The 23,548-nt window shown below is 44.8% G+C and overlaps 1 protein-coding gene across 8 annotated transcripts in view; it reads left to right on the top strand.

The window, feature by feature from the left end:
• The first annotated feature begins 513 nt into the window (after window positions 1-513).
• ELAVL2 (ELAV like RNA binding protein 2) overlaps window positions 514-23,548 on the top strand; it is an 88,557-nt gene continuing 65,522 nt past the window's right edge. For 2 of the 8 annotated variants that reach the window (XM_071424504.1, XM_071424501.1), the window contains exon 1: window positions 544-647. Coding sequence is in view for 2 of the 8 variants with exons in the window: in XM_071424496.1 (XP_071280597.1) it covers window positions 522-647 (126 nt within the window). In the remaining 6 variants the exon portion in view is untranslated. Of the gene's footprint in view, window positions 648-696; window positions 1,402-1,777; window positions 1,796-23,548 lie in introns of those variants that run through there. The other 6 variants (XM_071424505.1, XM_071424502.1, XM_071424496.1 and 3 more) reach the window with 5 other exon arrangements.

Genomic DNA, 23,548 nt, shown 5'->3' with positions numbered 1-23,548 from the left:
CCTGCCCGGTAATAACAAACTTGGCACACATGCAGCCAGAACTGGGTGGAGAAGGGGCATAAGGAAAAAAAAAAGGAACAAAACCAAAAAAGCCAAACAAAAACAAGCGGACAAATAACACAAAACCAACTAACAACAACAACAACAAAAAGACGCTGCCTCCTCGGCGGCACCCCTCTTGCTAAGGAATGGTGGCACCGCGCGCCGGCCGCCCCGGGCGTGCCGTGATGCACCGCCCCGCGCCCACGTGGCTGACGGAGTAGCAGCAGTGGCCGCGCCACCGGAGCAGCGCCCGGCGCCTCACGGGCCGCGCTGGAAGCGGCGCGGGGCGGTCGCAGCGCCTCGCCAGGGCCGCGCCGGAGCGCGCCGGGGCCGTCTGGGGCCGTGTGGGGCCCGCCGGGGCCGTGTCGGGCCCGCCCAGCCCCGGGCCCGCCCGCGCGCGCGGAGGCGGCCCCGCGCGGCGCAGCGCACGCTGAAGCGCGGCGCCATGCGCCCTGCCGGAGTGGCGGCCGGCGCGGCCAATGGGCGGCCGCCGCCTCGCCGGGGGCGGGGCGAGTGGGCGGCGGCCGGGCCAATGTGGGCGCGCGGCGCCGCCAGCAGCCTGCGTTGCGCCGGGGTGCGGGGACGCAGCCGCGCGTGGCGCCGGGGTAGGCGTGGGGCGGCTGCCTGGCGGGGGGGCGGGCGCGGGCGCGGACGGACGGACGGACGCGGGACGGGACGCGGCCGCCTCTGGACGGACACACGCCCCCCGCCGCGTCCCCGCGGCCGCGCTGCTGGGCGCGGCGCGCAGACGCACGCACCCCGGCGCGGCGGCGGGCAGGAGCCGGGCGGCGGGGCTGCTATAAATCTGCGGAGCGGTCCGCCTCCCTGCGAGGCACGGCGCGGCACCGCACGGCGTCGTTCCCCCCCCCCCCCCTCCCCCCACCCCCCGCGCACTCAGCGATGCTGCAGTTGGCTCGGGTGGTGAGCCGCTAGGAAGTGACCAGCAGGGAGGAAGGGAGAGAGAGCGTCTTTAAAATCGCCCTTCCATCCTTCTTTTCTTTGTTCCTTCATTTCTCTCTCCCCTCGTTTTGTTCCATTGGGTTGCGAAAGGAGGGTCGTCCTGTCACTCTCCCACTTTTGAGTTCTCCCGTTTTCATTTTTTAATTTTCTGATTTTTTTTAATTTTTGATTTTTCCCCCTTAGTGTCGGACTGTTGGGGGTGGGGGAGGGAAAGGATTTTTTTGGTCTTGTTTTGGTTTTTATTTGCTTCCTTTTATAACTGTCAGCAATTTAGCTCTTGTCTGTTGTCTTGAGAGAACTATCCATCTGCCTCTTACTCCTGATCGGGAGAACTGCGCCGTTACTTTTTTTTTTTTTTTTTTTTTTTTTTTTTTTTTTTTTTAATCCGAGGACTGGGAGGTAAGTTATGGCTTGATTCTTTCTGTTATTGTACGCGTCCGATAGGGTCCACGCGACCCACTCCAGAGATGCATGCCTTGTAGAATTATGCTGAACACCTGCTGTGTTTGCTCCGTATTGACACGGTTCGTGCCGACGGCGCTGAGTGAGGCTGTTCGTGGCTGTGGCAGCATGCCCGCGGAGCTGAGTTGCTGAAAGTGTTTGCAGCGTGGGGAGGGCAGCCGCTGAAACTGGGGGACCGCACCGCGCCCACGCAGGATGGCATGCGCATCCCTACCTGGGCTGGCCCAGCCGCAAAGTTCCCGGCGTGACCGCGCCCGTCCAGCTCCGGATACGTCTCCTTGCGGGGAGTATCCGAGGGGACGGACCCGCACCGCGCTGGTCAAGGGAGACGGTATCACTTTGAGGAGATAAACTCGTATTTTCAGATTAGCCGGGATAAGGCTTTCCGCGCCTAACTGCATTAGCCGCACGGCGGTTTTTTTGCTTCCTGCGGGGCTGGGAGGCGACTGCGTGCCACGGCGCACAAAGACGCGGTCGGCAGCATTGTCAGCGGGAGCGGAGGGCGGGCGGCGGGCTGAGGAGAGCCGCTGGGCTTTCCCGGAGAGAAGTCTATTGCTGTCGGGTGGGGCGGGCCCGTGTCTTTTCGTGGGAATGAATAACCCACCGCGGGAGGGGACGCGTCCCTTTGTTCCGGGCGTCGGGGCACTGCGCGGCGGTGCATGGGCAGCGTGGGCGGGGCGGCCCCGATCTCTGTCCGTGGTCCTAGCGGGGCGGCGGGGACGCGGACAGCGGTCGCCGCTGTGCGCGAGGAAAGTTTGCGTCCGGCAGCCGCGGCAGGGGTCCCAGCGAGGCTCCGGGCAAAGGGACGGATGGGGCGTCCCGTCCTCAGGCGCGTCCCCCGTCCTCTCGCCCTTCGTCCCTGCGGCGGTGGGAGGGTCTGGGAAGGAGGAGAAGGCGGCGATGGTAAACGCTGGCGCTGCAGTTTGTGCTACCGGCAAAGACCGGCCGCTAGCACTACCATTGTTGTTTAATTTATACTCTGCCAGCGCGCTACACCGTACCCATCTATTTCACATACGAAAATAACTAATGTGATATCTATATGAGCCAGGCAAATGGATAGTTATACCTCAAGTCGTTTTCAAGAACCGGCGGTGAGGCGGTGTATCTTGAGCGCTAGTCTTGGGAGCGCTAGGAGGGCGGGGGACACGCAGTCCCGCGGGGACGGGACCTCCCGTCGCCAGCACTGACAGCCCTTAGGGCGCTCGCTGGAGCGCTACCCGCGCGGAACGAGCCGCCCGCAGGAGCGCAGCCACGGTGCTCGGCAGCCGAACCTTGCGGGGGGCGAGGAGGGGTCCCCTCGCAGCCGGGCGATGCACGAAACGGGACGGCGCTGTCAGTGGCTAAAAAAATGCCCGTCGCAGGTCACGGAACGCTCGCTGCCCCTGAGCCCCTTCGGGCGGGCGGCTTGGGGGCTCGTTCGCCCCACCGAGCCGTTTCTGGAGAGGGAGGCAGCGTGGAGCTTCCGGGGCTCGACACTTTTTAGGGAATGACGGGGAGCCTTAGGGAGATGGGCAAGCACTGTGGGTATCTTGCCTCTGACCCTACTGGGGACGGGGAAGGCAAGCTCCCGCCCCATCCTGATCAGCAGACTCTGCTGCTAGGCTTTCCCCGCCGCCCCAAGGCGCCCGGCAGCAGTAGCGGAGTAGGGCCCGCCCGGCCTTGGCTCCGCCAAGTGCCCGCATTGCCCGGGGGCGCGGCCCCGTGGGCGCGGGCTTCTTGAGTGGCCGCCGGCAGCGTCACTCAGGCGGTGGCCGCGGGGGCGGGCTGTGGGGGCCTTTATCTGCCCGTCAGCGAACTGCTCCTCTCTGTTGGCGGCCGGGCGAGTGCGGGACGGTGGGGTGGCGGGAGCGCCAGAGCCATCAGGTGAGGTGGGGCGCCGCGCCGCTCCCTCGGGTCGCAGACACCTTTTCCCCACTGTGCTCCCAGCCTCGGACGGCAGCAGCGGTAACCAGGCTCCGCGAAACTCGCCGCTCCTGCAGACCGCAGACGGACTGCCGGTCCCGGGCTGCTGAAAGAAGGGCGGGTCGAGGGGCTGGGAACGGAGACGGGGTTTACGGGGAGCCATGCGGTCTTGGCAGAGACGTGCCGGGACGCTGGATTCGCCCCGGAGGAGGAGTGGAGGAGAGCTGGAGTCGGAGCGGGGCTGTAGCCCGCGCGGGGAGCACGGCGGGAAGGCGGGGGGGCCTGGGCTCCGGGCCGCCGGCGCATGGCCATGGTACCCCCCAGCAAAGCGTAAAGGTAAATCAAGGCGTGTGCGGAGACCTTCACCGTCCCCTACTACTGTGACTTGTGGCTTTCCGCCAGTACCGGCTTGTTGCGGGCTGGGTTCCAAACTCCAAGATACTGGTGGTGTTGGGTTAAGAGCGGCTTCTTGACAGTTGTGGACATCAGGGTTTTTTTTTCTGCGAACGGTTACTTCATCCCCTTTCCCCTGTCCCGTACTAGATGAGTTTAATCGTTTTTTGCTTTAAGCTTCGGGCTTTTCTGACTATTTCCTTTCCTTTCCCCCCCCCCCCCCCCTTTTTTTTTTTTTTTAGTGTGGTTTTAATTAGGTGCTTAAACACTTGTCCCCCGGACATAACATTGTTCAATAAACCCTTTGTTTAATCAGCAGCATCTCTGAATGACTTTCACCCCACCTTTCTCTAGCGTGGCCCTAGCACTCGAGCGTCGCTCTGATTCTCCCCGCAAGCTGCACCCTCCTTTCCGCCTTGCTCGCGTCTGACTTTGCTCTAACCGGAGCGCTTATATCCATTATGTTCACCGTAGTGCATCTGCCGCCTCCTGAGCGCGCCCTGCGGCGCGGCGGAGCCGTGGGGCGGCAGAGGGCCGCGGGTGGAGGGCGCGGAGCTGTGCCTGGCTGCGGAGGGGCCGCAGGGCTGCCCGCCGCACCTGCGGGGCGCGGGGAACCGAGCCGCGCCCACGGGCGGGGCTGTGTGGCCGGCGGCAGCGCTCCCTCCGATGGAAAAGGCGCGGCGGAGCACCCGGTGCTGCCTGGTGCCGACGCCCCGGGCTCGGCCGTGCGGAGGGCCCCGCCCTGCGAGTGGGCCCTGCTGGGCTGGGGAGTTCCCGCGCTGGAGAGGGGACCCGGGCGCGGGGGGATGGGATGAGGGTGCCCGGCGCAATTGCTTTGCTTTATTTCGGGGTTTACGTCGCGCTGAGGAGTCAAGTGTCGCACCGCGTCCGAGCTTGGTCAGGCTGAGGGGTCGTAACCCCGTCATCTCTGCTTTTTGCAGGGAGCATTACCAGGTTCGGTGTATTGCCTGCCTTTTCAGGTTGCCCTGCCCCGGGGAAAAAAATACCCATTCTTGCCTTGAGTGCGTGGAGAGTGAGTTGATTTTGCTTCAACTGCGTAATGCTGATGGTGAGAACTCTTGGAACAGCCAGGCAGCTCGGTCCCCTTTTAAGCTCGTTACCCGCTCTGTAGCATCCGTTTAAATTCAGGTGTTACTTGTTAGAACTGGAAAGCTGATAGTTACTGAAAAAAAAAATTTAGAAACCATGCAAAACACACAAGAAAATTTGTGTTTATAAAATAGTCTTTGATGGTAGTTTATTCAGTTGAAGTCTCTGAGACTAAAAGGTGTTGCCATATTTTTTAAGTTTTGAAGACAGTCTTGGTTGATAAAGTTTAGTAGTACTTAGGATTTCAGTGTCTTGTGTTCTTACAAGTGATACTGGATGAAGCTGTAGCCCCGAATGAATTGAGTATTTCAGGATGTGTGTATTTTCTTGAAAAGTAATAGATTCCTGATATTTTGTGCTGAAAAACTCCTTGCCATTTGACTTTGTTTTTATTTTGATGGAAAATTTTATAATAAACTGGGGGGGGCTAGGAGGTGTTCCACTATGTGGGGGACATTTGGTTGAGTGGTATTAGTTTTAGCTTCCGTTTTCCTTTTTCAGTTCCATGAATTCTGAATCCTGAAGTTGCATTCAGGTTTTTTCATCTCTTTTCTCTGACCTTTCAGAAATGTTATATTAGGGGTGATAGTTCTAGAAGTGGACTTTGAACCTCATTTCTAGCAATTATGCATAAATAATTTTGTTTGCAAATATAAAATTGGCAATTCTATATGCATGGTGTACAATGGAATATTACTTAATTGGAGAGAAACATAGATATTTGAAGTTTTTACTGTGATATATTATTGAGGATTTGTAACTACAGACACATACTAAAACTACTAAGAAATTTTATCAGATGTATTCAAATCTGATGAAGCATATCTTTAATGCTCCTTTCAAATGTCTTCTGGTTGTACCCACATTGATATTTCTGCTTCAGCAATAGGTGTCTTTATTTTATGTGGTTTTATTCTGGTGGAGTGGCTGATCTTTTCCATGTGCAGTAGAGATTTTTAATTGATTTAGTCTTTGCAGTGGGTATGTCTTAAATATGCTTACATTTACATAAATATCTTGCTTTTATTAGGTAATCATGCTAGTGTATTATTCCTGCAAGTAAATTTATTGCGACTTTATCATATTAACGTGACATTGATTTTTATTCTTCTTCCTGGATTCCTTTTAATTGCTGTTTTTTAAATGGGAGGGAAAGATTTACCTACTGCCTTTCCAAAAATTGTGAACTAGCATAGTTAAGACTAAGCTAGGTGATCTAGGTAAAAAAAAATAAAGATAAGACAAAAAACCTTACAGAGTATGTCCCAGGTTTCTAGATGACAATATTCAACCTACAATGAAGGCTCAAGCTGAATTCTATGAAAGTCCTTGTAATTCCAAGATAGATAGAATTTTTGAGAGACAGAGTTAAGCATGCTTTAGTTGGGGACTAGGTAGGAAATAGATGACGTATGATCTAGTGTTCTAAAAGCCCAAGGAGTAGTCCAGCTTTCTTGTGCTTCATAAAAATAAGTCAATGCTCCTGCAGATATAGAGTTTGCAGTTAAAAATAGTACAAGTATGCAAGCACAAGCTCCTGTCTTGTAACAGCAGTGCAGAAATGCTGCTTTTTTAGGTAAAACTCTTTGTCTTACAACGTAATGGCTTTTGATTATATTTGTGGCCAGTGATGTTCTTCATAGCAATAAAGCCGATTGTGAGCTAATGGATAAGCTCAATTTGTGATGAATATACATTTCAATATTGCTTTAATGCCATCTTCACTTTTGCTGATGCCATCGTCACTTTTGCTGAAATGCTTCTCTAATAGATGCTAGCGTCTTCAGAGGACAGTCAGTGTTACCAGCTGTTGTTAACATTTGAAAAGTGTGAGAAGGTTGATTTAGCGCACAGATTTCTTTTTCTAATGGCCCCCAAATCAATTGAGAAATAATGACACTGTCCAGCAGGATTAGCTGATGGTGTTTTGTGTTTTGACATCTGTAGTTCCATTTCTGAAGGAAGCTGCTACATGTTTTTTTGATCTTGGCAGTGTAAAATCTACCTAATTTGACGCACTCAGAAGGATTAGTTGTGGAGAAGCTGGCATAAGACAATTTGTAAGTTTTAGCTACTACAGCTGGTTGGCCAGAGCAAGATGTTTTGTTGCCTAATCCATATTGAAATTCTGAGAGTCATACTGCAAGTCTCTGGTGGCTGAAAAACACGAGTAGGCTTCTTGAATGATTCCCACTTTGCTCAGTAAGAATTGTTTTTTGTTTGTAGGGTCTCCTTGCATCTAATGCTTATAGAACAGCTAAATGCAATGCTAAATCTAACAAAATCTGTGATAAGAGACCTAATTGCTAGTTGGTCTTCAGTGTATTTGGAAGAAGAGACACAGATACTGATACTGACACAGATACTGAGACACAGTTTCACACAGACTTTCCTACCTACAGCTCTACAATAAGTACCTCTTGGAAAGATGACCTCAGTGAAACACTTGGCTTTAGTAGTCAGTGTTTTTATATGGACTGCAGGTTTTCAGCTTTAAAATTAGGCAAAAGAGAAACAGCTCATGGCAGAAATCTGAAATATGCTTTCTCAGAAACATACTCAAAAATTTTAATGCCATGTTAAATTTTTGAAGTAGCTCACAGTCTAAATTTGACTTGGCTGGCAAAATATGTGGAGTTTTAAGAGCAGTAATTACATAATGTGGAAAATTGTAATGGGAAGGTCTTACTTACATATGTTTGAAAATTGTGAATTTTAGGAACAAATCTTGAAGTTTTCCAGTTGGAGATTAAACTAGTGTCACACTGTTTTCTGTTCTGTCTGAGCCTTGTGGTACTCCTGTAATTAAGCAACAGGGGGTTTAATTTGTTTTGGTAGTCATAGTAAGTCCCAGTGCAATGAAGGTTTGAAAAAAGCTGTGGTTTCTTGATGAAAGTGGGGATGAGAGTTAGGTGTTTAAATGTGCGAGAGTACCAGCCAAGGATCAGAATAAGAATAATTTTAGGCAGTCTTGAAATTCGTGTAAAATATTGGTGATACCAATTGTTCATTCCTTCACATAGTTGTGATACTGCTGATGGCTCAAATAGTCCAGCTGCTGATCAGAAACTGCTGAGATTCTTAGTGTAGAGGGAGCTGTAAGATGTTGCAAGAATGAGTATCTTGATTTGCTGCAGTTAGCAAAGGAACAGATATATCCACGTAAAGCCACTGTGGCTGCCCAAATGATGCAGAAGCTAGAAAATACTGAGGTAGTAAAACACTGATTGTGTTAAGGATGTAAGACTCTTTACTTCTGCAGGTGAGTGTGGAGTAGAGATAGAAGGAAAGCATTATACAATGGAAGGTAACTGAATTGCCATGACGTACTGTAAATCGTGCATTTGCAGTCTTATGAATACTTAGTACCTAAGTACTGGCAAAAGAGGGAACACTTTAACATTCAAATAAATTGTGAGACAGGCTACACAGAGGTAGGAAGGAGTGCTCAGGGTCTCCTGTTATATTCACTGTATGTGTTGAGCAGCCTTTCTGTAGGTCTGCTGGCTGCATTTGCTTTCATGCTTTGGATGAGTTTATTTAGCTAAGTCCTTACTCCAATTTAGCTGAATAAGCTTTATGTGTTTTTATGGAATGAAACTGCCATTGAGTGATTGCTGGAGTACTGATGTTCTTCTGTGCCTTAAATCTTGATGTCAGAAAAGAAGTTAGTAGGATTTGTTTTACAGAATGGATGAACAGAGTTTCTCTTGAAAATTCAAATAAGTATTTAGAGGCAAATGCCTTAGTCACTTCTTATAAGGCTTGAGAGAAGGAGATTCAGACATGGAATGGGAAAGGTAACGTAAATTGAACTTCTCTACCAGAAGTGTCCCTGCTGATTATGTTTTGCAATACTGTTATTATGTATTTTTTCAGAAGTAGAATTGCATACTAGAAGGGGTGGTTTGAGCCATCTTTTCTGTGTTGTTTTTTTTTTAATTGCCTGTTGTTTATTATTTATATTGATGAAAATTTATGCAATATTACTTGGAAGGAGATAGAGGAGTCAGGTCAGAAGATAGTTTAGATACTCTGCCATTTCCACCTAGCTGCACTGGCGTGATGAGGTAGAGATTTTAGTGGGTTTTGCAGTTATTCAGACTGTACCTGCATGTCATGGGGAATAAACATTTGAAATGGGCTTCTTGAGCTGGCTTTTTCTCTAATTCCTAAATGAGTAGTAGATACAGTCCAAATATTCACGTTCATGGTACCTGAGTTTCTTTAGGGATAAATCTGCTTCTGAGAGTCCTGTGCTTAGACTTGTCTCTCAATATACTGGGATTTGGACAGTCTGCCTTGGTATCCAAGAGGCTGTTTCTGTGTAATGTTATGGAAAGCTTGCTGTTAAAATACCTTAATGTAAATAAAATTGTCTAAGGATGTATGTTATGGTAGTACCTGATGTTAATAATATAACTATAAAATGCCTTAAAGAAATGGTTCCCTGAGTTAGGCTTGGTGTGGTGGATATCAAAATTTATGACTTAAATATCTAAACAGCAGAAAAAGGGCAAGGGTTTGTCTGTCCGCTCTTCAAACTTGGCCTTATAAGCTTGCTGCTTCTAGTTTTGTGTTTGTGGCATGTGATTTTTAGTTTCAGTACCAAAGTGGAGAATTCTCCATATCTTACTTGAGATTAACTTATCTTCTGAATGCATTCTGGAAGTTATGGTCTTATCACCTTACATGCTGCAGGAACAGCTGTGCCTGGACTTGAGCCACATCTTTGGAGAAAGATGTGTTGAATGGTGAGATAGTTTTTGATAGTTCATGGAACCATGGTGAGACAGTTTTTGATAGTTCATGGAACTAGTAAGGTGAAAATGTACTTGTTTACCTACAGAAGTAATTAAGGTTCCTTGCACCACTGCTCCAGGTGACCTTGTGGGAAGTGTGTGCAAAGTGGTGAGGAGGAGGAGGGGAAGGTGGTCCCTTACATCTCTGGTCTAGTAAAGAGTGTTTCTCTTTAATAGAGAAAGGAAGATGGATGCAGAAGAGTCAGTATTGTGGCCATCTGTCTTGGAAAAGGAGAAGATTGTTAATGGGGTTTTTCAGTTTCTGAAGTTCCTTTGAGCACATGCATATGTAGCCATTGCACTGAAATGGGCAATATATTGCAGCAATGTTAGCATATGAACTTTGTTTCCATTTTATTTTTGTAATGAAGTCTTTGTTTCAGTGCCATCCATTTTGTTTCTCCTCTTGAAATGCTGGAAAATTAATGCTGTGGCCCCCGTTTTTATTATCCATTAGCATTAAGTTTCACATGCATCAACCCAGCCCAGTTTAAAGGCGGAGCAAGATCTTGGGATTTATTTAAATTTTCTGTATCTGCTGTTCATCTCCAGTCTTGATCCCGCAAGCATAACTAGAGGTGAGCACTTACTGGTTGCATATCACAGTTGATTTAAAAAAGGCTTTTAAATATTTTAAATTTAAATCCTAAGATCCTAGTACCTGCCATAATTGTAATTAAGGATATTATTTTTACCTCTAGTAACACGTGTAGAAATCTCATTAGACATCCTGGTGTGGACCATTTCCACCCAAATAAGCCTAAGAAGCTGCTTTCTGTTACCAAAAGAGGGAAAACTAAAGTCATAACTCTAAAACACCATATGCTGCTTGTAACAGGCTATGCTTTTACTGCATGCATGAAGTAGAGAAGAAATTAGTGTATTAATGAGTTTGACTTTTTAATTTTTATGTTCTTGTACCTTGAGCTACAAGCCCAAATTGAGGTCCTGACCTAAAACTGCTATTGCTAATCTGGCCAGAGCACCCATTCTGAAGGGAAATGGAAAACTGCTGACAAAGTGAACTGCATAAAGTGAAGAAGACTGTAGAAGCTGCTTTTGCATTCAGATAGCTAAACTGTGAAACTTGGCATAGCAATAGCACTTGCCTTGGACAGTATCCATGGTTGAGCTGTTGGTAGGCAAGATGAGAATTACAGCCTCATTAACCAACTGAGTAGCTGAATTTTTTCTGTAACAGTTGAGCAAACTGAAAGAAAATTAAATGGAGTCATGCTTGTCTTTTGCTAAAGGCTATTTTTATAAGAAAAGTGGTTCTTGTAGTGAAATTCCTCTGAACCAGTGCAGCTGAACGATACAAAACTAGCCATCATGCTGAAATTATAATGGGGCTGTAGGTTTTCTTTTTTTTGTGTTGAAGGTTTCATGTGCAACTCACATGTTTGAGATGGTGACTGTTTCTATGTTGAATGGTGTAACAGAGATGACACATTCAAAGCTTTGAGCAACCTAATCTAGTGGAAGATACCACTGCTGATGGCACAGGTGTTGGAACTAGACGATTTGAAGATTGCTTCCAACCTAGACCATTCTGTGAATCAACAGAAATTTTCTGTGCAAGTTTGGTAGTGTTAGAAGTGTAGAACTAGCTGTTACAAAAGGAGCAGACACTGCAGACTTTTGCTGTGGCAAAAATAAACCTGTTTTTCTTTTGCGGTTACAGTTTTCTTGACCTTTACTTACAAATGCTGTGTGTTGTGAAACCAGGTGGAGTAAGGATTACTGGTTTTGAACATTTTAGGTATTCTGAAATGAGGAATGTCAATGTTCCTGAAGAAGTGCTAAGTCAAATTGCTTGTCTTCGGAGTTAATTTCATAGAATGATTGCATGCGTCAGGTTTCCTGCTTGAAGCAATGCATGAGAACAGAAAATGAGTCGATAGTTTTTACAGAAGTTTTTTGTTTGTTTTTTTTTTTTTTTTTTATTGTTTTTTTGGTTTTTTTAACTAAAGTGTGCAGTATCAGATTTAGCTTAGGTTTCTGCATATCAATCTTGAGTAATCTTTGTGTTCTGAAGGAGTGTCCAAGATCAGAGACCTAATTTTTGTGGCTGCTGGTACTACTTGCTCAATTATTAAAGTACTGAAAATTAATGACCATCTAACTGTAGCTATCATCCTGTTTTATAAATTGCCCTTTTAAAATTTGATTTGTGTATCTTTTCGTAACTTGCTTGACCTAAGATGGCTGTGTTGTTTTTGTCTACATACATCTCAAAAACTCTGCTTGTCAGTTTATTAGGAAGAGCTGTAGACATGTGGTATTCATTCAGTCCAAATTAGAATAACTGTGAGTAAACTGCTATCAAATGCAGTACATGCAAGCAGGATTTCACATTGACCTACAAAAAAGGATGTGAAATGGTACACTCAGGAACGGCATGATACTGAGTGGGCAGCTTCATGTGTATGGACTGAAGAGTTAGTTAATTCTTCTTAAGAAAATACGGAAATTGTACAGCACAATTAATAAATGGTAATAAGAGCCTCAGTTTCATGAAACATGAAAAGTGTTGTGGATGTAGCAAAGAGATGAAAGTACCTTTTGTATCTAAATGCAATATGAATAGTTTAAGTGGTGCTGAAATTTTGCTTGTTACCCAAATTTATGAATTTATAAAACTAATCAGCCTTCTGATCTGTCTGTTTAAGGTATGCTTGACTCCATGTAACTTTCAATGTTGTTTGAAAACTCAGCAGACCTGGCAGCAGGGCTAGGGGCAGAAAGCCCTGAGCCCCGGTGGGCAGTGGGCTGAGTTGGGCCATAGAGACGGGGAGTGAGGGAGAGCTTCTCTTTCCACAGGAGCTGCTGGGCAGTGTGTGTGGTGTCCACAGAGATGGACGGTGTTGTTTGCCTTCTTGGAGAGTTTTCAGCCCATACGGTATAAAGGCCTGAGCAATCTTACCACATGGCTGATTTTGCTGTGGGTGGGGGTTGAGACTGGAGATGATCTGAAGTTCCTAGTGACTCAAATGACTCATCTGTCTGCCACTTTTGCTGATAAAACAAAGTGTATTTACTGGAAAGAGAACGGAGGTATGGCAGAGTTTGGGTCTTAGAAAAAAAAAAAGCAATAAGCTCTGCTGTGGTTGAGCCAGAAACATCAATGCAGTGAGAAACTACTGGCTGTTCTTATGAGTGCATTTCTACGTGAAATTCAGTCATTTGCACAGTCTTAACAGTTGTAACACAGCTTTGACACTCTTCCAGACCTTCAGTCTTTAGGTATTTGGGATAGTAACTGGACAAGTAATATAATTAGGTACTATATGTTGCCCTTATGAGTCTACCTTACACTTAGAGCATATCAGCAGTCAGCACTTTTTCAACAAACTTTTTCATCAATGGTTGTGGACCTAAATGTTTACTAATTCTTAGGAGTTGTATGATGCTGTTCTTTTGAGAGAAAATAATTTAATTGTCTTTTCCTCCATGCAAGTTGGCTTATCAAAAGAATAAACAGTGATCTGTCCAAACTTGTTTTCCTAGTGGGGATCAGCCTAGAGGCACACACATTCAGATTTTAAAGTAGTCTCAAGAGTTCTCTGGGAGCTAAAAGTATGTACTTTTGCATGAACCACTTGAGAGCAGCAGGTGTCAGAAGGCTTTTTTGAAAATTCTTAAGGCCAGTTGGGGGCCAAATGACAATCCTTTGACAACTGGAATGATTAGTATGATGATGTAAGTGATGGCCTCTCTCTATAAGAGGTGAGATATAATAAGCAAGCTACTGGCCAACAGTGGCCCAATCTGTGTCAAATAGAAGATATTCAAAGTTGTTGCTTATGTAACAGTTTAGCTGTGAGGTTTTCTGGCTTTTGTTTGGTTTGAGTTTTTTTGTGGTGTTGTTTTTTTTTTGTTTGTTTTGTTTTGTTCGGGAGGTTTTTTGTTGTTTTTGGGGGTGTTTTGTTTGTTTTTGTTGGTTTGGGGGTTTTTAATGTGAATATTGGCTCCAATGACAAAGGGTGTTTTGGGCACACCTCTAGGAGAGCACGTCTGAGTTTTGGCCTGATTTAGACTTTTCAGTGACAGGCTGTATGATGTCCTGTGGATCGGGGTGCCTTGGTGTGGGTAATATCTTTCTTCACCTGTTAGGACACCTTTTGGTAGAGTAGGAGAAAAAATGTAGCTTGAAAGGAGATGAAAAATGGGAAGATGTGGCTTATGAGTCAGGAGATAGAAAATGGCTGTAAAGATTGAAGTAAGCCTGTTCATGGAGCAGTATCAGTCTGATATATTTTATGTTGTGTTAGACTTTAATATCCCTGTTTACCCACATAGCTTCTGCATTTCTAGCTTCCTGATTTCTGGAAGTGACAGTGGCATTATATAGTTAAATGGTAACTTAAAGAGGGAAGGCAAAGGACTAGGTACATGTATGTGCTTTTGCGCAAGAGGTACTTCTGTATGGCAACAAAAAATGTAATACCTTTGTCTAAAACTACTTTTGGCAATAATGCTTCTGTCACATACTTCTGCGCACAGTAATTTGTGAAATGCATTTTTCCCAATTAGCAATATGTGACCAATTGATCACAACTTGTTTTTATCAACAGTACCTTATTTGCTGTCCATTGTTCTGTGTTATAGTATACTGGGTGATCTCAGGAGGATTAGGAAGGAACTCCTGGCCATGAAAGGAAGTGATAGCAGAGAGGGTGAGGATAGTAAATAACTAAGGTATTGCTTCTGGCTCATGTATTTTAATAATAGCTAACTGCCCTTTTTCTGTGTGTACTCCACTTTGCTTCAAAATTGTTTTACTTCAAATATGATATGGACAATTCTCTTGGACCTTGGAGGTAGGAAGGCATGGAATGTGTGTTTAAGCAGCTTATGCCTTCTGTGGGGTAAACAGTAGTGGTCATGAAAACCAGGTAGCTACCTGAAGGGGTATGGAGGATTGGAAAACATGACTGAACATGAAGTTGTTTTTCATGTTCTTCACCTTCTTACTTATGTGTTCTTCTCTGCCTGCTGTCCTTGGAGTGAAGTAATGTAAATGACCTCTAAAGGCACTGAAAAATAAGGATCATAGGACGGTTTGGGTTTGAAGGGACCTATAATGGTCATGTAGTCCAACTCTCCTGAAAAGAGGAGGGACATCTTCAGTTTGCTCTGAGTCCCACCTAATCCGAACCTGAATATTTTCAGGAATGGGGCATCTGTCACCTCTGCAGGCAGTCTGTTACAGTGTTCTGTCCATCTCTATGTGTCAGCCACTCCCTACCTGCTTGGTGTTGACAATCTTGACTTGCACTTCTAGGGCATTCTGCCTCATGATCATTTTTGCCACGTAGCAGTTTGGACTGTCCACGGATCAAACCCATAATGGTTGCTGTCTTAGGTAGTCATGATAGATTCTTGAAATGTATGTTAAAATGAACAAGAAATTTTTCTCCTTAAATTGGAGGAGTTAAGTCGATCTAAAACTGCTCATGTGGGACTGCTAATAACTAGCCATTGTAGTGCTATCCCAGAGGATTGTAGCCAGTGGCACATGCTCTATTTGGAGGCCCATCCCTAGTGGTGTCTCCCACCAAGAGTGGGCCCGGTCTTGTTTAATTCATCCATCAGAGACTTGGATGAAGGGCAGAGGCCTCCTCAGCAATTTCACTGACAACACAAAGCTGGCAGCAGTGGCCGATGGCCCAGAGGGCTGTGCAGCCCTTCAGAAGGACCTCAGAGCCTGGAGAGATGGGCACAGAGGAACCTTCTGAAATTCAGCCAAGGCAAGGGCAGGGTCCCACAGCTGGGGAGGAACAACCCCAGGCACCAGCACAGCCTGGGGGTGACCTGCTGGGAAGCAGCTCTGTGGAGAAGGAGCTGGGGGTCCTGTGGACAACAAGCTCTCCATGAGCCAGCAGTGCCCTGGTGGCCAAGAAGGTGGTGACATCCTGGGCTGCATCATGAAGAGCAGTGCCAGCAGGCTGAGGCAAGTGACCCGGCCCCTCTACTCAGCCCTGGAGAGGCCTCACCTGGAATGCTGTGTCCAGCTCTGGGCTCCTCAGTAAAAGAGACACATGGAGGTCCTGGAGCGGGTCCAGTGGAGGATGACAAAGATGATTTAGGAACTGGAGCATCTCTCTTACAGGGAAAGGCTGAGGGAGCTGGGCCTCTTCAGCCTCAAGAAGAGACATTTGAGGGGGGATTCCATCAGTGTCTATGAGTACCTGCAGGGATGGTGTCAAGAGATCAGAGCCAGGTTGTGGTGCAAAGCAGTAGGACGAGAGGCAATGGCCAGAAATCAATGCACAGCAAGTTCCACCTAAGTAAGAACTTCTTTACTGAGCGGGTGACTGTGCTGAACAGGCTGTCCAGAGAAGTTACGGAGTCTCCCTCACAGGTATTCTCAAGAACCGTCTGTATGCAATCTGGTGCAGCAGGGCTCTAGGATGAAGCTGCCAGAGCAGAGAGGCTGGATAAGGTGACCCACTGTGGTTCAGCCTCACCTCTTTGATGACTAACTTCAGTTAATGTTTTGGGCCTAACAGAATTAGTGACAAAGTCTTGTTTCCTCTCCCTTTCTCGTTCCTGCTTTTCTCAGGAGAAGCTTATTGCTCAGGATTTTATCCTGTGAGTCATTTTGATGCATTGGAGTGACCAAACAGATAGTGGTGGGGCTAGCAAACATCCAACTATGCAAATAAAATGTGTGAGCAATGAATTGAAGAAGCTTGTTCTGTCTGTGCAAGCTGCTGAATCCAGTCATGAACAAGTACAAAAGAAACTTGAGAAGCTTGGATAGAGACTGATATTGTAGCGAAGGGTAAAACCTCCAGTTGTGTGGTAGTCAGATGAAACTCTTGCTTGTCCTTAGTTAATGCTTCTTCTGTGACCAAATGTTGAGATTGTTCTGCCACAGAGGCTCCTCATTAATATCTAGGAGAGATCTCCAATCTCATCCTTTCCAAGTAACATCAAGAAGGAACTGTATAAAACAAGTACTTGATCACCCTCTTCTAGACAAGCTGGCATGAATTTTTAAGCATCTTCTTAGTCCAGTGAGTTGTAATAACTTTACAACTTGATTAAAAATAGCCTCTCCTCAAGGTCCATTTCTGTAGCAAACAAGGATAATGTCATCAATATATTAAGGAGAGTGTTACTTGCCATGCTCTTGATGGCAAGCAGTTGGCAGTCTCTGTAGCTCTTTCTCTAAAACCACACTTCGTGACAGTTACTTGCAGTATATTTTCCTGGAACTGCTTTGTTGTTTTATGAATAGTAAGTGCTTATGACTTACTGTACTGTATAGGTATAGCCAGAGCACAGCCTTTTGCTGTCTATTCAGTATTTTCCTGCTTTGAAAAAAAAAATTTATTATGAAACTTGGTTAAGCTGAGTGTATTCACCCTTGAAACCAGCAGTACTACTGCTGTGTAACAGTTACATAGTTGGAAATGATGTGAAAACACAGACCTGTGTTTTCTTCCCTTCTTTCTCCATATCACACATACTTGGGCACAAAATGGATTGTGTTAGCATGGGTTGTAGTGACCCTAGGATTTTGCATGTTTCCCGCTCTTATTTGTGAGAAGCAGGTAGCAGGTGTTTTTTGAAGTTGTCAAGCTTATATGTCACACTGTCCAGTTTGGAGAAGAAAATGGGACCTGTGAGGACTATTTGCTGTGGGGCCTTCTACCAATGAGAAAATTATTGATCCTGCATATACTTGTATACTCCTCACTTCAGTAATAAGCTACTGTTGTTCATGTTAAGCTATCAGTTGTCTTCATTTTTTCATATATATCTTTTACTGAATTAATGCAAGATGAATGAAGAAGTGGAATATGCAGTGGTGATGGTGTTTTCTCATGTGCCTGACCCACTGTGTGGAGCTCCCAGAAGCAGAGGTGACCTCTTGTGAATAGTTGCAGCTTGTTCTGGTATGTGTTGTTTCTCCTCCAACATTGACTAAGCCAGCAAGACACTGGTAAGGCTACAAAAGCGAGAGCCACTGGTTATGTTGCATGACTGTTTCTACTTTGTTCTTCATGCCTCCTTGTGACATTGCAAAACCATATTGTATGTGAAAAATAAGAGTGCATTGAATTGAATTCTGCATTGAAAATACCAGCAGAATTAAGCGCCAAGTTTGGTTTGTTCAATTTTAATTATTTGCTTCTTGGTATGGGTATATAAATAGACATATCTGTGTTTCGGTATAGGTATTTGGTGAAAGTCAGGTTGTAGATCTTAAGCTAGAAGTAATTAGGAGATGTCTGACTTGGGTGGTGTTACTGGGCTGTTTCCAGTCTTTTCCTTCTTTATCGTTTTGTAGCAGTGTTTTAAAATTATGGTATCCATCAGGATGGAGGGTGGTGGATCGAAGCAAAACTACAATCAACAGGAAATAAAATCAGAAGTGCTTGGTAGCTCCAGCACTGAAGAGGTGGCTGTAATGGAAAAACACAAGTGTACTCAGTCTAACAGGTGCTCTGAGCAAGAAAGGATTAAGCAGATGGGCATGGTGACCACGGAATTACTTCAGTATAACAGGGCTGTAAAACAGTGCTTTCAGAAGCTGTCTGTGGAGACTCTGATGAATAATTACATAGGCAAGATCTCATGTGTGCAGGGGAAAAATCCTAGAAAGCCAGAACAGTGATGATGAACCTGCACAATGGATCATGCAACAGTTGCTGTTGGGGGCAGTTTGCTTCTGCTTCAGTTCATTCCCGTGTGTGTTTGCACTTCTTTTTATAGCTTGCATACAGCTGTTCCTTAGCATTGAAGAATTCAGTTCTGAAGCCCCTGTAAAGGCATGTCACATCTTGTCTGTCTGTGGTTGATAAAGAAGCTGTCACAAACAGCCTTGAGGAGGTGGACTGTAGTAGAAATGTCAGAAAAGAACTGGGGAGGTATACCAACTCAATATTCAAGGAGTTGAATCTTTATCAAAAGTTTTGAAGCATAAAGCTTTATTTTCCAAACTTTGTTGCTAAGTCTGGTAATCCACTATATTTGCATTGATTTCCTTAGAAAATGAAGGTGGTGTTGGCAGGACTCCTTTGAAAGAAGTGTTGTCTTGACACAGGTCTTGCATTTGCTTACCTATTTATGCTGGTAACAGTGGCAGATCTATAAGCTTGAGGGAAAAGTGGGACTTCTTAGGAAAAAACAGGGCATTCTCCTGAGCATAAGTGGAATGCTTTATGTACTCTTGAGCACACTGTTCTGATCCATGTTCTAAAATGTATTTCATCAGATAAACTGAAGGATGGAATTGCATGTTAAGTGGAAAACTGAAAATAGTTGTAATATAATGAGTTCGTAAGCAGCAGTATTGAGCTGATTTTTGAAGTAGAATGCTGGTTTGCCAGGTAGCTTTTCTGGAGCCTTTTGTTTAATCCTTTCTTCATTTATGTTGATTAATGGTGTAACGTAAGTATATCCTTTGTCTTACTGTTGGTGCTTTCTCTAAGGGTCATTTTAAAGGTATCAGTCCATCCACAGGATGCATGGAAGACACGTTATCTTTTTATCCCAACATTCATATGCATTATATCACAATGCTAGTTGGAAACTTGGCTAAAAATAAAAAACACTATACCAAAAAATTACTACAATTATTGGTCTGAGAAATAAGGTCCTGGGTATTACTTAAGGCTCTCTTCTGCTTTTTCTCATTGCCTTATCTTGACTGTTAAGCAGTGTTGCTGTTGACAGAACTGTGGAACGTATAAGTTGATGTGTAGGTGTACCATAATGTATTCCAGTACCTGCAAATGCTTTTGAATGTTAATTAACTATAGTATAAATGAACACTGTTTGTCATTACAGGTGAAATAATAGGATGACATGGAAACCTCTGAAAAGATCTTTCTCTAGTTGCAGGAAAACAGAAGGACACAGATGTGATGTACTGTTTTTGTGTTCAGTGCTGTTCTCATTGACTGGACCTGATGCTAGTGGTTAACAGCCCTCTACTGCATACATTAGCTTTTTTAATATATTACAAGCTATCAAAGGTACTTAATTTATATTAATGACAAATGCTTTAGATTGGCAGGCACTTCAGGAGATAGTCTAGTTCAATCCTTAGTTTAAAGCAGGGTCAGCCTAGAGCAGGCTGCCCCAAACAATGTCCAGTTGGGTTTTGGATGTCTCCTGCTCTGCCCAGAGGATCTGTGTTCTCTCTGGATGTTGTTCTGTGCTTGTCAGTGTTTGTAGCTGTGGGAATAAGTTCTCGTATGTTTAAACATATGTTGTTCTGATACTGGATACCTCTAAAAAGAGTCTTCACTCCCCTCCAACTGGTATTTATATTGGTCTTACCAGTAAAGATCAAGGCTAAAGGTAGGCAAACTCATCTTCTTCCATGTCTGTTGTCACCAGATTCTCTGCCCCATTCAGCAGAAGGCCCACATTCTGTGTATTCTTTCTTCTGCCTTGCTTTTTCCAGACAGCTTTCTGAAGTTGACATGTCTCTAGCAATGCTGGTAAGTTGTATTAACTTCAGCAGTTTTAAAGTACATATTGTGTAATCAGTCAGCTTGCTAGCAGTTTAAACAAATGCACAGAATTATTTTTTATCCTTCTATATTAAGGTATAGGTGCTTGATTTTTAAGAGTTTGTGTGACTGGCTGGTTTTAGTTCTGCTTTTCTCACTCTTAACAAAAAGAGATTCAAAATAAATTTCTGTGATATACTGAAAAATTAACATGCTTTTCATCTTATCTAAGAGTAGTTAATATCCTTGTGTTTAAAGATGCAACTTGGGTATGCAAATAGTGTTACACCATAAGTATTTACTCCCTTTTGTTTCTTCTGTAGGATGTTAGGCTATAGCTGGAGACTTAATGTGGTATTAGTGCATGGTTGTGTACTCTTTTAAATTAGTGTTTTATTTGTAATCTGCTTTCTGTACTGTGAGTTGTGTGACAGGCATGCAATACTTCTAGTGATCTGGTTTTGAAAAAGCTTGGATGTGCAGTACCAGCTAAGTTCTTGTTTTGAGAACTTGCCTAAAAAATGTGTTCGATTGGTCTACGTCAAGTTATTTTTGACCTTTTCAGAAAGCAAATAACCATCAAATATGTCTAGAGTTTGATTTTGATCTCAGATCTTTAGTGGAAAAACTTTGCACTACCTAAACAGCTGTTTAGATAGAGGAGAAAAAAAACCCAACAACTGTGGTTCAGAGGAGGAGTAAAATGTGTTGTCATCAGCAACATCCTCTACCAAAATGGTGAAGACTGGAGACAATTGATAGCTGAGTGACTTTGTACTAGTCTTGTTGTCTAATACAATAGAAGCTTGTCTTAGTTTGGAAAGACAGGTGTCTGCTAAGGAAGGCAGGAGCCTCCCCTGAAATGGAAAAATGTAAACCCCTTCCCTCCCCCTTCAAATTGTTAGAAATTTGAAGTTAAGGGTGGTTCTCAGGCAGAAATATGGGACCAGGAATAACAGTTCTTTATTAGGAAGAAAATAAAAATATAAAAATGCAGTAGACCAGTAAACTAAAACAACACTGACAGAGTCAGAATACAACCTGGCACTCTGTTGGTCAGGGTGTTGGTAGCAGTCCAGTTGGAATTGTGGCTGTGGTCCTACTGGAGTATCAGGTGTGGTTCTGTTGTAGCAGTTATCCTGTGGAAAGGGTGTTGTTTCCCTCTGAAGGTCCAGTGGAAGAAAAGGCAGCTGTTCCTCTGGGAAATCCGGTGGAGAAGCTGTGCAGGTGTTCCAGAATCTCAAGATTATATCTGGGTAGCAATGCTTGGCTCATCCCTCTGGGTAGAGCATCTTACAGTGGGATGCTGTAGTTCTTATCAGTCATGCAGTGACATTCAATAGCCTGTTATCAGCAGATGTCCCCCTAGAGAAAGGTGTGGAAGAGATAAGGAAAACTGCCCACCTAACAGAAGACAACTGCCATACAGATGGCAAATGGAATACAATTTGCTTGGCAATCCAGGACAAAGTTATTGTTGAATTTCAGGGAACATTTTTGCCAAGCTGTCTCCTCATCATTTTTGCAGCCTTTAACTGAAAATCTTTTGAGGGTAAGAGATCTTCGATCTGCATAAGCTTTTTAGAGAAGCTCATTTCCGTTGCGTTCAGGCTTTACTGCCAACATAATCCTTAGAGTTTCAATCGGCTTGCAACAATGCTTGAATTGCAGTATAGAGTGAAATTATACTAGGTGGCTCTTTTATAGTGAGATGGCTGTTTCTTTTCCTAAGTTTGTATTTTAGTTAAGAGTTTGATTAAAGAAATCCTGATTTTTAATATGGCTTGAAAAATTTGTCTGCATGCTGGCATTTACCTTTCCTAGTTGTGTTTGACATAAAGGATGTTACATTATGGTTTTCTGTCTGTGAACGGATGTACCGGTAAAAATTACAGATAATACTAAAGGCACAAGTAATTTTCTTGTTACAGAAATAGCTAGATATCTTTTCTGAGCCAGTGCTCTAGTATCAGTCCTCTATTTTTGACAAACTCAAGCATTTTATCATCCTAAATTAAATGAATTCTAAATAAAGGACAAAAATACTACTGATGAGACTAGAAATAAACTTCCACAAGTCTTTGAGCTCAGCAAGAAGGTTTTGTGACTTGTCAAAGTCACCCCTGTAAAAATCATAAAATGGTTTGAGTTGGAACATACTTAGAGATCATGTTGATGTAACCCGCTTCCAAGTGCAGGGACAGTTACCCCTATACCAAGTCGCTCAGAGCTTCGTCTAGCCTGGCCTTGAGCACTTCAGGGATAGGGCATTCACAGCTCTGGGCAACTTGTTCCAGTGCTTCACCACCCTCACTGGAATGGTTTTCTTCCTAATATCTAATCTAAACCTACTCTTTCAGTTTGAAGCCATTTACCCTTTCTTGTCACTACTTGCCCTTGCAAAAAGTCCCTCTCCGTCTTTCTTTTGTTTCTTCTGTAGGATGTTAGTCTATAGCTGGAGACTTAATGTCTCCAGCTATAGACTAATAGGATGCATGGTTGTGTACTCTTTTACAATAGTAGGCTTCTTTTAAGTACTGGAAAGCTGCAGTTAGATCACTCCAAAGCCTTCTCTTCTCCAGGCTGAGCAGTCCCAGTTCTCCTAGTCTTTGTAGGAGAGGTCCTCCCTCCATTCCTCTGACAAATTGTGTGGCCCTTGTCTGAAGTTATTCTGACAGGTCCATGTCCTTCCTGTGCTGGGACCCCAGAGCTGGATGCAGGGTTCCAGGTGGGCTCTCACCAGAGCAGAGCAGAGGGGCAGAATCCCCTCCCTCCCCTGCTGCCCACGCTGCTCTGGATGCTGCCCAGGACACATTTGGCTCTCTGGGCTGGGAGTGCCCATGGCTGGGTCATGTCCAGCCTCTCATCCACCAGCACCCCCAAATTCTTCTCACTGGGCTGCTCCTGATTTGTTCATCCCTCAGCCTTTGTTGATACATGGACTTGCTGTGATCCAGATGTCTCACCTTGTACTTGTTCTTATACCTTGGTATTGTTAAATCTCATGAGATTCCCCCTTTATGACCTTGCCCAGGTCCCTCTGGATGGCATCCCTCTCTATTTTGACAAGTTTAGCCATTGGAAGGTGAGTGGAAGAAAATGATACAGTACACCAAAGACATGATGATTAGAAGTGTCTTTATATCTCTGGGTAGGCTTTGTAGAAAATACCATAGGTTCTGGGCTATTACTGTGTGAGAGTGTGCTGGTTTTGGTTGGGATAGAGTTAGTTTTCTTTGCAGTGGCGAGTATGGAGCAGTACTTTTTTACCAAGTACCTTTGTACTTGTGCTGAACGCAAGTACTGCCACGCTGGTGAGGAGGCTGGGGGGGGGAGATACCACCAGGACAGTTGACCCAAACTGACCAAAGGGATATTCCAGACCACATGATATCC

The sequence above is a fragment of the Agelaius tricolor genome, unplaced genomic scaffold (assembly GCF_023055355.1).
Source record: "Agelaius tricolor isolate 1412-34295 unplaced genomic scaffold, bAgeTri1.0.p SCAF_4, whole genome shotgun sequence".
Taxonomy (NCBI): Eukaryota; Metazoa; Chordata; class Aves; order Passeriformes; family Icteridae; genus Agelaius; species Agelaius tricolor.
Note: the sequence above shows the minus strand (reverse complement) of the source record. Positions and strands in the feature narration are given on the sequence as shown.